General features: G+C 39.0%; 1 protein-coding gene across 3 annotated transcripts in view; it reads right to left on the bottom strand.

Annotated features, from left to right (window-relative positions):
• Positions 1–7,676, bottom strand: part of MEGF11 (multiple EGF like domains 11) — a 199,476-nt gene extending 191,800 nt beyond the window's left edge. For 2 of the 3 annotated variants that reach the window (XM_082769563.1, XM_082769561.1), the window contains exon 1: positions 1,382–1,773. In XM_082769563.1, the coding sequence (XP_082625689.1) occupies positions 1,382–1,533 (152 nt within the window). In that variant the 5' untranslated portion in view covers positions 1,534–1,773. Of the gene's footprint in view, positions 1–1,381; positions 1,774–5,378; positions 5,492–7,593 lie in introns of those variants that run through there. The other variant, XM_082769562.1, reaches the window with a different exon arrangement.
• Positions 7,677–14,747: the final 7,071 nt, after the last annotated feature.

Below are 14,747 nucleotides of genomic sequence, written 5' to 3' on the forward strand. Positions count from 1 at the left end.
CCGTAAGGGAACACCACAACATTTGCTTGGAGTGGCTGATTGGCTTGAAATCGAATATTGGGCTGTTACTGCCCTGCTTGTCATGTCCCTTCTAGATGAGCCAAGATCCTACTAGATGTTACTTTTGTCCTCTGTCACAATTTTTTTTTTTTTTAACAATAGTGCTTTTTTTTTCTTCCACTAATACTAATGCCAAAATGTAAAATACTTATATTGTTCATTATTAGTGTTAAACAGCAACACTCACAAATCTTGATTATTATTTTATGATCCTGTTTGTTATCCCACTATTGCTCTAACAGTCTTTTCCCTTTGATTTATTAACATCTAAGTAACAAAGTCATCTTGGTCAGTACAACCAATCAATTTTGGTATTTAATTTTTGTTTCTCCTTGATTGGGTCTCTAGGTTGCTGACTTTCTTCAGACAAAATCAATATTTTATTCCTGTGCTCTGAATGCACTTCACCTCAAAACACAGACTGCAAAATCCTATTCCTGAACATCTATAGTCTTTGCTTTGCAGCTGCGCTACCTACAAGCAGTTAATTCTCTTGTTAAGGCTTCTAAAATCAAAACACAGTGCCATTAAAGTATGTTTCCATATTTACTCATTAAGGGGGTTATTTTGCTAAAGTGTCCAGTAATTCATGGAACCAAACCACAGAATAGAATAGCAAATTTAGCAAGTTGAACCTAAGAGTACAGCAACTTCAGCCTCTGCAAACAGACCCTGCATGAATGTCAACCCTATCAAAGCCAGTGGCTTTCTAAGTACTTGTAAGAACTGTCTCGCACAGATCCACTTTTAGGACTAGGACACTAACAATAGAGAGAACAGAATTACCAGGCCCTTTAATTCTCAGTGCTTTCATGAAGCTACTCTTTGATGCTGGCATGAATTTGGCAGATAAAGCCACAAAGTTCAGGACATACTGCATAAGCCTGCATGTTGCACCAGGAAGGGCTTAAAACTTAGTCCAAAGCTCCAGCAGTCTTGCTCAACAACAACCAGAAAAAAAGCAAGACAGAACAAGGGCACTGTTTCTCTATGTCTCTCCAAGGTAAATGAAAAATGTCTGTGCAGTCCTGTTGCTGAAACTACGGAGAAGCTTTCCAAAGTACAACGAAGCAGACAGGTAATACAGCATTGTTTGATCTATAACTCTAGATTTTGAACCAGTTCTTTTAGGATGGTGCAAATACACAAAGGAACTCAGGCACGCCATGTCTTTCATGCAGATCCACGTTCTTTTGTGAATCAGGACAGTATTTAGCACTTATTTTGCCTTTTATGATGGCTCTTACTTTGCCTTTTAAACGTATGCATCTGAAATGGTTAGTCAAAAAAAAAAAAAAAAAAAAGGCATGTTTTACATTACCTTTCCCAATGACTACAAACATTTGGATCATCTGGGTTTAGGGACAGAGTAGTTGTGAGCAGAAAAGACAGAAAAAGCCCTTTCAGAATCCACCAGAAAAGCACATGGGCCACCATTGTTGTACCTAAATAAAGAAAAGAAAGCATAGTCATTACAGAGAATATTGAAAAAAAAAAAAAAACATCCTCCTAGGCCTTTTCATCTGTGTTCTTGTGCATATCTAAATACTGTGCAGTTTGGTGCAAGGTGTTGATAGCATCAATGATTCTTCCACAGAACATTTCTGATGCTGATCATTTTTATGGCTGCCTATCTGTACTAACAAAATAAATACCACAGGTATTAAAACAGACTGTTCTCTCATCAGCCTATAGGCAAATGGAACAACACCCAAATGCCCCTTTGATTTATTTAAGTGAGGGTATACGTGTGTCAATATAGTACGTTTGATCTCAGACATACATGTACACTTATTATATGACTGATGGAAAATCAATTCACTTTTCAACTCTTAGATAGAGGAATCATTTAGAACGACAGAGGTCAATGTATTGGGTCACGCTATGCAGAATAGTGAACGTGAAATAAAAATATTTGTGTTGAAGCTAGAAATAGATTCTATAAAACTCATCAGGTGCAGTCTCTTCATCATCTTACAGTTCACCTATTAAATATACTGAGTAAAACCTTCTTATTACTCATTTGGGGTTTTGAAACCAAAGTATGGTGCTTGCCTAGAGCTGCTCTATGCCATCAGTCAAAAACAAAATAGATGAGAAATAAGAACCTGCTTATAAATATAGCTGCATTTAGAAGATTAACTGATGTTAATCTATTAAAAGTTAAGTCAGTAAAAATATTTTCAAATATCCATTTCAGACATTTACATCGTCATATAATCCAATGCTCAAATCAAAAGTCCTATAAATTAGTCTTACTCCTGGCAACAAGATTGCCCTAAAAATAGGTTGAATCTTCATATCATCATCTAAAAAACACATGGCTCATTGCCTTGTAGTCCAGAGCAGCAAAAGGAATGTTAAGGGGTTTGCTCTGCATGGCACTGATATACAGCCCAGTATAAAGAAGTCATCACAAAGCAGAAAGAACAGCAGAGGGATAGCCAGGAAAGCTGATCTGAAATAACCTCCTGATTCAAAGCCTTCTAAGCTAGTTCAAGGACACGTATTGCTGTTAGCAGATTCGAAGTCAAGTTCCCAATGGGAGTAATAGCTCAGCTTTGAAATTATTCTTAGAGTTCTGCTAAACCCAAAGACAAGTCTTAAGCCACGTAAGTTATATTAACGATAATTAACATGATTTAATGTTCTTCATGAAATGAGTTAAGTCTCTGAGTGACTGTTCTCTACCTGCAGGCTGTTTGAAAGCCTCACAACACCAGTGCCAAAGCTTACTCCAGAAATTAAGAGGGCTGACAAGGAAAAGACAAGAGCTATACTTCTGTCCATTGGAGAGATGTTCACTACATGTGTCCTAGATGCTATTTCTCCATGGAGAAGTGTCTTGAACACCCAACTTGCAGGTATTCATGGAACAAAAGTCTAAAAACCTAATGCTCAGAACCCAAGATTTTAGAACTTGTTTTAAAGTACAACAGAACTTTCTTTTAATATGAGCTGTACTAACAGATGTGAACTATCAAGTATTAGGCTCAACAAAATGATGGTTTTAACAAAATCATCTTCAAAAATATCTTCAAAATTATCTTCAAAAAGCTGCCTTTAGAATACTACATTAGCTACGATTTGAATAACACCAAATTACAGAGGACAAGTTCTACTGAGCACTGTATTTATAGGTTGCAATTTTCCTCCTTTGTTCATTCTCTACACTTTTGATACATGGCAATACTGAACAAATAGGACTGGAGGAAAGGGCGTCCAGTCAACAGAAATGGTCAAAGGTAAAACTGCTTAAGGAAATGCAGTCCTTAAGAGACGGGGTTTTTAAATCAAAAGAGTTCTGTATTCAGTTTGGTAACTTCTTGAGAACATCAAGAGCCTCAGCTTATCCCTAAATTAATTAAAGGAAGAAAAGCAGTCTGCTTTCTACAAAAAGAAAGTGAGCTTTTCCTTATTTAAATAAAGCAGCTCTGTATTTGAATTCTGTAATTCCCAAATATCTTAATTTGTTCTTAAGAAAACAATGTAACAGTTTAGTTTTTAAACCAAACAAACACCTAAAGAGTTATTATTTATAAGCCTCATTAGCACTCATGGTATTTGTTTAGAATGTCTTTGAAAGAGGATCAAAATTGTATTCCAAACTTTTAATGTTAATGTTATTTTATTATCTGTTTATAAATGAACTGCTTTGTGCAATGAATTTTCTAACCTTGTAAGTCAGATCATATATCAGAAACATCCAGCTCTCCAAATACAGCAGAACCTCATTTATCTCAAGTGTCTCTTTTTCTAACTCAAATGAAATATTTCACTTTGATCACTGTTAATAGAAAAGACCTTATACCAAAATGGAATGGTTACTATTACAAGATTCAGAATAAAACTCTAAAAATAGGAACACATATATTAAAAACCAACATCAAAAAAGAATCCAGTAATGACACGTAATATGATTTTGTTTCAGCTTTTATTGTTCAGTGTAATAGATACTACATTCCTGCACTGCATTTAAAGTTTGGATTGTATTCCCCAAGGAGGCAGCATCAGCATTGCAGGGGGACAATGTCTGTAACTTCATTAAAGATATAGCCAAACATTTCCAGGCTCAGCCACTGCCGCTCTCTTGAGGACAGGCAGCCTTTTGAGTTTAACAAGAAAATAAATGATGTGAAGGTCTTCTGTGCAGTCCCTAAATGGACTCTAACTTTTTGTCTCTCCAGGCCTGCTTATTATTTTCAGGAGTGAAAGAAGTCAATTTAGGTACAATTTGGCAAGAAAGGGGGGTGTTTACTTCCAAAATATAATCTGGTGATTTTTCACAAGTGTCTCAGCGTCTGTTAATTGTAACAGATTAAGATGGGTATCTGATAACTCATTAAGCCATTTTCACTTGCCTTGCTTCTGTTGGAATGAATGTCAGTACCACAGCTCTAATACTGATACAGCTCACTGGTTCCATCACAAAAGAAAGGAAACACATTCTCACTGTTAACCCACTAATCATAGCTATAGAAAAAATAGTAGGTAGCAAGTCTGTGATTTATTTGTCCGTGGATTCATTTTACAAAAACCTTTGCTGAGCAAACTGTGCTGGGTTCGCAGAGACTGGAAGATGCAGATGATCATTTAAATTGCATGAAGTGCATGAGAATGTGGACAAAACAGGCTGTTACACTCATTTGTAAAACAAGCAGAGGATGCCAGTACCTCACAGGATTGTGAACAAGATGCAAAGAAAATAAAACTCCAAAGAATCCTTGCTAGGTAAAACAAACATTCTCTGAAGCTTTTTCTATGTGACGAGGACCTGGCTTTGGTAACAGTCTTGTAAAAGAGGACTACTGTATTTTAAGTAGGTGAGAGAAAAATGAAATAAAAAACACAGATTAAGTTTCTCCTTTGCTTCCTTGGCTGTCAGACTAGAAAATTTAACTAAATATGACCAATAGAGAATTTCCTGTTCAGGAGCAATAATAATGAAACACTTCATTTTGACATTTCTGTCATAAAATATTTCATAACATGACTTGGACTTTAAATTCAAACCGAATTTCCATTCCATGAGGAAGTTGTAAATTGAATGTTTTTGTCTCAATTTGGGACAAAAGAATTTCTGAATGAGGCAAAAGAAGTATTTGGTGTCCAGCTGTAATCAAGGAAAATATTTACAGAAGTGTTTTTCAGTAGCATTCGGTATTTTTAAATCCTTATATACTTTTGAAGATCATTCTTTAGATGATTAAATGCCATTTAACTGCATTAAATGTCTATGCAGTCAGCTAAGCTAGCCTGAATTTTTCCCACAAGCTTCCATGCAATGAATTTAATGGAGTCATTTTAAAAAGTCTTACCTCAAAGTGCTAAAAATTCCAAATAGATCCTATTTTTGCAGACTACCAGCACAGGAAGACACACATCATATTAACAGGATAGCAGAATAAAGCTCTTCAGAAGTTGCTTGGCACTGTGAGCAATCAATAAAAGAAAAAGAAAAGAAAAAACAACAAAAGTAGTCAAAGAAAGTGTTTGGGGGAATGGAAACAAATGAAGACAGAATGAAATAAACAATTGTAAATACTTGCATATCATAAAATAACCGTGCTTTATCAGGCCAAAGACCACTGTCCTGCTTTCAGCCAATTGTAAATGTTTAGCAAAGGGTAAAGAAGGCAGAAACCAGACAGAAATACTTCCCTTTTATACTCTTCTAGTTTCCTGCAATTTGCAGCTTTGTGACTTCTTCAGCCACAAGTGGTATCTTTGTGTTTAATAACCTTTCATGGATTCTCTTCCAATAATTTGTCTAATCATTTTTATCTGGTAAAATGTAAATTTCAATCCACTAAATTTAAATGTTAATGTCAACAACATCTTCTGACAAGTCTCAGATCTTAGCCATGTACTGTTATGAAATACTTCCTTGTTTTTCTACCTGCCACCTCAGTTTCATTTGACAGCTCCTTGCTCCTCTGTTAGCAATCAATGACTCCCAGACTTTGCTTCCTATCATTTCCAATCATATAAACAACATTTTATTTGCTCATAGACTTCTTCTTTTGCCATATCCCAACACAGCAGTTCCATTTCTTTCAAAACGTTTGATAAGGGACCTTGCAAAATCCTTCTGGAAACCTACCTCAATATTCCTGATCCATGTTTACTTCAAATAACTTTAATAATTTATGAAGTCTCTACAAAGCCATGATGATTCTTCGTACGTGTATTACATTTAGCAAGAGTTTTGCTAATTTTGTTCTTAATTATGATTTCCACCACATAAGAAAATCTAGGTGTATCAAAATTAAAATGTATTCTAGTATTTTTATGTGAACAGTTAAGGAAAATACAAGAGAATAGTTAAGGCAGAGAACAAAAAGTTGGATTTCACTGAAGAAGCATTAAAGTGACTGAGTGTTTGCTGATTACACTATTTTAGTCTCTAAGTAGTAGCAAGCTTCCAACAAGCTGCCCTCTGTGGCATTCCTCCTTCTCATCCCATCTGAAATTTTCATGATAGTTTAGGCAAGGGATCATTTAAACACACTCTTCGTTTGGCTCTACATCAGATTTTGTTAGAAACAAGCTGTTATGAAAGCTAAATGAGGCCATGAGTTTCAAAACTGATCAGGAATTTTTGGATGCCTCCACTTGTGATTAATAACTTGAGATACCATGTACGGGCCGAATAATAGGCAGTGCTCAGAATGCATGCTAGGAAACCGGTTGCTTTAATCCTGGAGGTCAAGAACTAAGCCACTCAGAATCAGTAGTCACCTCTAAAAATCATTGCCATCACCAACGGAAATATTGCCGAAGACAGACTGTGTTCTTGTTTTGTTTTCAGTGACAATTTAAAGCTGCTTTAAGTAGATAAACACTTGCAGGAAGGATCAGGTACTGAATATGAAAGCACTGAACGTGATTCTTCTCCTCATCCAAGCGCAGAGAAATTCAAGTGGCTGAACTGGCAGAAACACCAGACTATCCGCTGGGTTGCTGGGTTCCTTCTACTGACACCTTATGTGATTAATACAGGAAGACCTCAGACAAGAATCCGCCTTGGTTAACAAATGATGATACATTTATTTCTGTTAACAGGGTCTGTTTAAGCCTCTAGGAGTCATTATATGAAGAGCAAGTGGTTATCCCTTAAACGCAGCGCAAAACATCTGGTCTATAATTTGTGCCACAAAAGCCATGCTGTCAGCCATATACTCAGCTCTTCCACGTTCTGTTTCAGCACTGCCCCCTTTAAGGTTTCAAGGAAGCAGTCCAACAGCAGGGAATCCCTCCAGCAGATACAGAAGTCGGTGCTATTTGCAGATATCCCCGATACCATTTTCCAACACAAGTTTCCTGTCACCTGGAGGTGACACTGACAAGAGGAGAAACAGAGCTAGCGGGGGCAGCACAACCGCTTCTGCCTCTCAGCAGTTTCCTTCACAGCCTCCTGTGAAGGCTCGCTGCTCAGGACCTGCTCACACACTCCTTCCGTGAGGCCAGTCCCAGCAGTGGCACAAGCTAGGAACAGACTGACAGGACGTACAAAATCAGCATCTTTCTTACCTTGCACTTAAACTCCTGCAATGGAGACTAGCTTGTCACAACTTTGTCCTTTTAGCCAAATGGGTAAAGATGATAAATGTAAGCAGGAACCATAACTTTTCAGCATAAAACTATTCTTTCCTCTCTGTGAAAGTTAACCACACTCCTCTGCTGCTCAGCCAAAGTTCACGGCAGAAGTTTCAGTGGACGCTCGGACTGAAACAAATTAAACAAAGATATGACATTTCCTATAATTAACATCAATGAAAGTACGATTTGGAGGTTTTAGCAGTTTATGGGGAAGTTATCAAGGGAAAGTTTGAAAAGCTGCAACCTGAGTCCTGTTTGCTTAACCTTAGTGACACCTCCCTCTGCCGCATCAATCACACCGTGAGGAAGTGCTGCTCAGTACCACTAAAGGAACCAGTCCCATGTCCCAAGACGTAACTTAGAGTCTTAAAGACTGGATAAACACACCAGGCTCCTGCCTGCTAGAGTGCCCTGAGGACGCTCCCTTATATTCCTTGAATCACAGTTGCTCAGTTTTCCAAAACTGGGTAGGGGGCTGATCTTAATAGCAACTGAGAATACAGATCTCATAAGTTGCATTGAATTTCTAAGCTTTAAAATATAATACAGTGGAGCAGAGAGGCAGGCGCTGCTCTCTTCTCTCTGGTGACCAGCAATAGGACCCGAGGGAATGGCTTGAAGCTGCAACAGGGGCATTTCAGACTGGATATCAGGAAAAGGTTCTTCCCCAAGAGGTGGTCGGGCACTAGCACAGGCTCCCCAGGGCGGTGGTCACAGCACCGAGCCTGTGGGAGTTCAAGAAGCATTTGGACAACGCTCTCAGACACATGAACTGATTTTATTACTTTTTTTTTTGGGGGGGGGGCATCCTTTGGGGACCCAGGAGTTGGACTTAACGATCCTTTAGGGTCCCTTCCAATCCAACTTGGATACTCTATGATTCTGTGATAGCAGCATGGTATTCTACAATTCTGTGATTATTTACGTAGACTTCTTATGAAGTCTGAAGGTTTGCTTCCGTGCTAAGCACTCCTAAGCTGGCTTCCACTGGAGTCATTGGGAGCTTGGCTAGAGAGTAAAGCAGGAATGAATAATGAAGTAAGCTCTTCTTGATCTATCAAATGTTATTTTTGGAAGCTCGGGAGTGTTCCTTCAGTGCTCTCAGAGGAAAAATGGGTCAAAGTACAACAGAAACATGCCACTAGGCAAGCAATTTAGGCAATTAGTTTAGTTATGGCTGATGAAATATGTTTGTAAAGGCAAAGGCTGGGGTATGCATCTAGGTCTCAGAGGACCTGAGTGTAAATCATCCTGGTGAAGACTTCAGGCGTGACGCTGGGTTAGCAAAGTAGGCTGGGCTGGGGTAGCTCAAATTTCTCCCACGTTCTGCGCCCAGCATTTCCTGCAGGCTCTGTGCCCTCAGAGGCACCTAACCAATATCGAACACCAGGCTTAGAAACTTGGGGTGAAATGTAGGGCTTATGTACTCTCAAAGTCCGATTATCCACAGAAAAGTCAAAGGAAGAGAACTGACCAACCTTCCGGGTGCTTGAAGAATGAGCACACTACAAATGAAAAAGCGAGCAGATACCGAAGTGATAAGGTACGTACACAGTTGGCATTATCCATCTGCTGTATGAGATCAACATCAACATGCAAAGAAAAATAGAAATTTATCAGTACTTACACAAATTCAATATACGTGATATACGTGCGCACTTGTGCAAAGCACACATACCAATCCACAAAGCTTTTACTCAGGAAAACACTAAACTTTTTTCTTAAATCATTGGATAGTTAATCAATAGTCCAGCAGAAATACAAGGAAAATATTATATTAACAACACCTAAAAACATTGCTGAAATAGTGCCCAAATCCAGATAATTGCTGGCTTCTTTTCAGAAAGGTCAGCAAGGAAAAAAATTATCTGTGATTTTCTGCCCATAATTGTGTACTTGTACTCAACTACCAGTGTCAAATTGGAAGCCAGCCTTTTGAACATTTGGCCCTTTAAGTTACTACTGCAAACCCAGGACCACTGAAATGTTAGGGTCCCTTTAGAGCCCAAGCCCTGTCCAAGCCCTGCCTGTCAGACAGCACAGGGAGATGGCTGACGTTCTACTGACTCTAAGTGCCAAAAGCAAACTGGCAGACTTCGAAGGCAAATTCCAGGTATCCTGCAGTATTTCAACAGGAGAAGACCTTCTGCAAGGTAAAAAAAAATCCTGGGGTGGTCATCTCTGGGCCTCCTCAATTGAAACATAGTAAACAAAAATCAGAAAAGGCCCCTTTCCATACCTGTCTTCCCAGCCCTCCTACCCCCATCTCGCCGTCTGACCACTGGGGAAGCCAGCCCTTGTTGCAGTGCTCCCCATACACAGCCTCGTCTTTTTGCAGAGCAAAATTTAAAGCTGCTGAAATCCTATGGGGAGTCGCATTCTCTACTGATTTAACACTGTATTTATATTCACTATCCCATGCATATTTCAGGTATTCCTTCACATACGTTACCTCAGAAGAGAAAGAGGAAAGCGAACTGCCACACAGCGAAAAGCTCTCTCCTGAGAACTCCAGTGAGCTTGCTTACGTTTAGCCACCCACTCCATCCCTGTTCAAGATGCCAGACAATTACAACACAAGCTTCCTTACACAGTTACAGCAACAAAGACCTCGTGCCTCGTACCCCAGAACACTCAGCCATCTAAGCATTATATGCATGCCCAGATGAGGAATAATATGATGAAGATTTTAAATGTTTCTCTAAAAAAACCCACTTCTTCCAACAGAATTTTCTTAGAGCATTTAAAGAACACACGAGAAGTTGGTATGAAAATAGGAGTAACAAGAAATAAAGTATAAGGATGTGTAACATATATGCAGTGGAATAAATTAAGTATGATTTTGTGAAAGTGTTGTGAAAGTAAGAAAAAAAGTGGCTTGGAAATCTAGAATATCCTTTGCGGTTGTATTTTAAAAAATTACTTCAATTTGTCAAGAGCAATTGGCCTCTTCTTTGTGTCTTCATTTATCTCAGAGGAAAATAAAATGAAACAAACAGCAAAAAAGTCCCAAGTACAGTGAACAGCTGAGCCAGGGACAAATTAAGTAACGCAGATTGATGGCTGTTGATCTACAGCAGTACTATCACATCCCAATGCTACATCTCATATTTCATTTAAAGACTCTTCTTTTCCAGAAACAGTGCGATATTTATGGGAGAAGGCTGATTTGCAAGCCTTGGAGATGCACTGAGAATCCAGATTCAGTTTTTCCAATCTGGCTTTAAAGTTGGTGAAAGCCTTGAACTTTGAAGGTAGCAGCCCAAATAAAATGAAACCAAACACAGGCAGAAAATGAACATTGAATCTAAACATGTATTTTCAAGAAATGCTGCAGGCAGGGCAAAGCTTTTTATCTTCAGTTTCTTCATAAGACAGTAAGGAAGTAATGCTTGTCTCCTCTTCATCTATACCTTTACTAACCCCACTGGTCCAATAGTATATATCTTCATCTGTTTTCCGGAGTTTTCCCAGTGCTTTATCCTCCGTGGCATTCTCTGTTACAACAGCACTCAGATGTTCTCTTCCTGCATTCAATTTTCCTCTGAGCCTCTTGAAATCTTAATCTAAAGTTTTTTAACTTCATAGCTATTAAAACCATTGACTGGCCCACAGAGAATATAACTTTTTCTATCAAAGTCTGCTAAACATAAGATAAATGTTAAATCAATTTTTAGATTTCTAATGGCTTAAGAATTAGAGTGGCCACTTAAAAACTGCCAATTTTACTTGAAATATGAGAGGTTTCCTCAGAAGCTGCAATAATCCTTTGTGCTTTTCTGCGCGTCTTACAGGGCATATCTGGAACACTATCAATACTGGAGGAATGGTATTTGGTTCAATCATGTTGAAGGTAAAAGCCTGAAGTTAGGAGCCCATGTAATTTATCTCCTTTTCAGAGCATGCACATCTCTGTCTATCTGAGAACAGGCTGGTTACTTAGGTGCCCAGAAATGGCTATAAGCTCTTAGGTTTAGGCATCCAACATGGAAAATAGACTGAGCAGATCTGCCCTTCTCTAGGGCAGGATGCTGATGCTGTGGGAAAAGTCATGGTGCGTGAACAAGGTCTTTGCAGTTACCGTTGGTCATTGCTTCAAGGGGGCATGCTGCAGTTACTGCTGTGCAACCATCCTGCAGCTGCTCAGGTGTTAACAAGGCACCTACTGAGAGTGCTAAAGCCAATCTCCCAAAAAGCTCAAGATGCATATTAAAATGAGTAGTCAGGTTTATTCCCTTGCAAAGTCCTGACTCCATGTGAGATGTACACCACGTCCTTCCCATGCCTTGGTTGTGCTGTGAACCAGGAAGGAGCTGTCTTGTGCTCAGAGGCAAGCAAAAGACCCCTGCAATCTAGACTTAGACTTGCATCTCTTGACCACCCACCGCTGACTGTAGACTTAAGCTCTATAACCAGATGGGCACCGTGAACAGTCTTCATTCAGTTACACAGCAGTTCCCAACCGCACCTTCACTACAATGGGTCTCCACAGGCTGAGACAGGCAACAGCAGCATCTGCAAATGCTCTCTGTCACAATATCCAAGTCTGAAACTTCTTTGCCTGTTTTCTGCTCTGTGCAGAACAGAGAGGAGAAGAGGGAGTGGTCAAAATCCCCAGCAGATCCAGACAGTCTCCCAGAATATCCTTACCTTTCCAGGAACCATCATACAATTTTTAAGAGATGTTCCAAGACACTGACTGTTAGAGCAATAACTGGAGAGATAAATGAGAACATGACCCCAGTCTTATTTAATTTTACATCACTATGCAAAGCTCTTGACTCTGCTGTCTCCATGACCTACTTTATCTATTGTTTATTTCTTTTCCTTTTTTTTTTTTTCCAGGAAATTGTTCATTAAGGATAAGAGCACCTGGCTTACAGTAACAGGGCACTGTGCAAAATATCTGTCATGAAACTGAGAGAGAAACATTCATTAATACATCAGGCAGAGCAAACCCACAAAGAACTGAGGGGCTGCAGAGGAATATTTTAGGCAAAGAAAATGTCGGGACCAAAGTCTCTACTGGAATAAATGGCTGAAATCCACGGAGTTCACTGTGCCAATTTGTACCTGGAGAGAATTTGGATCTACCGCCCAGTCATCAGATACAGATGGTACTGGAGTTACTCAGGTTAGAGATAGTATTTTCTTTCTGGCAAAAGAACAGCAGCCAGAAAAATCACTGTGGACAAAAACAGATCTGAATAACTGGTGCATGGAACTAGCTCTGCTTCCTCTTCCCCCTCCTCCTAAATTTGGCACTGAAAACTTATTTAAATAAGAAGAAAATTATAAAAGAGAATTTATGGGCTTATTTTAGGGCTTAACCTCTATCATTTTATCACCATACTAATTAAGCTTTTATTCCACAAGTTAAGACAAGTACAGTTTTCTCTCTGTATTCTTGCTTCATCAACATCATACATGTACCATCTGCTATGTCCTCTTACTGAGCCCTCTCTGTGGCTTGCTCTCAGATGCACAGCACTCATTCGGTCGAGGAGAACACTTCCCTGTGAGTGCTTTATTAAACCCTGTGCAGACGAACAAAAATTGGATCTTAAAAATTGCTTAGACATTTTTGAACTTTTTGTAAAGTAAACTTAATGCAGCTTACTCCCAGTGCTGATTATCTGAGCAAGTATCACTTACATGTATCCTGCTAAACAAAACCAAACAGAATCTCTCTTCAAAACAGGCATACAAACTATTGGCTGGCAGGAGACTGAAGTGTGTTCTCCGTCTTGCTCTTCAGTATCTTTCCGAAACAAGCTTCAGCACGCTAAAGAAAGCATAAGTTTAGATTCTCTCGTTTTGTTATAGCACCAAACTTGTGGAAATCTTAAATTGGTAAGCATGAGCTAATCTTGGTCTTCTTTCCAAAGCACAGCACGAATGAAGGTCTTCCAGGCTCACCACAGATTTTTCACCATCCACTTTCTTCCAGCAGCACCATTTCTTGATGTAAATGCTATGATTCCCATTTCAATCCTCAGCTATTTTTCTGAGCTTCTCATCATCTTCTAGGTCTTGTTATCTTATACACTTTTATCCAACACTCATTATGAATAACCTCATTTAAAATTATATGCAGATTTCTTCCCAAGACCAGCGGCCAATTGCCACTTCCCCTTCGAAAAACTCACTTCATGCAATCGCATCTCTGTTTAAACTGCAACAAGTCTGTCTCCAAAGGAACGTGTTCAGTCTCTAGGCTCTTAAATCCAAGTTTTAGTGTCTGCAGGGGCTCCAGGTATACCAGGTGTTGATGGGTAAAGGAGAAGACATAATGAAGCAGTGATCCATCATTTACCCCAGAAGAAGCAAGCACACTGTTAACTCATGGCCACGTATACCCCCTGACTTGTCTTTGCCTCAGTCTTTCCCCTAAGAAACTGGAGTAAGTTCTTCATTCCTGCCTCCCATTACCGACTGTCATTCATAAAATAAAAGATTATATACATGCACAACATAATGGTTAACTTGATTTTAGTTATTAAAAATAACTGGAGCTCTCTAGTGTGGCATACAGAGGAATAAAAACCCCTCACTGTATGCCAAAGCAGACGACAGAAAGAAATGAGATATGGAGATGTGATGGGTTTTGCTTGTTTGTTTGTCTGTCTGAACTTGAAGCCCACCCACCAGGCCAATCACTCATTTTCAGACTGTTTCAGTATTTTGATTTGCAAACCAAGTCAAACATCAGGTGGGAGTATGAATGAGTAGGTGGGAACCAGAGCAGTCAGAGCTCCCAGAATTACATTAAAGCTGGTTTGAAAATTGGAAGTTGAGTTAAAAACAAACAAACAAACAAACAAACAAAAAACAATAGCAACCTTTTTTTTTTTTCCAGTCACTTAAAAAAAAATATTGACAGAGTATTCTAATTGTCTGCAGGCTCCTCCTCGGAAAATTTGGTCACTAAATCCTCTTCACTGAATCCCAGTGAAAACAGACACAAAAAGGCCAGCCAGAAATATGGAGATCACTTCAATTCTAATAGATGTTCACACTTCACAATTTAAAGAAAATATTTACTAGTAACATATCACCTTATTATCATGAGTTAAGAGTAAATT

This window comes from Aythya marila (assembly GCF_965140915.1).
Source record: "Aythya marila genome assembly, chromosome: 11".
In the NCBI taxonomy this organism is placed as follows: domain Eukaryota; kingdom Metazoa; phylum Chordata; class Aves; order Anseriformes; family Anatidae; genus Aythya; species Aythya marila.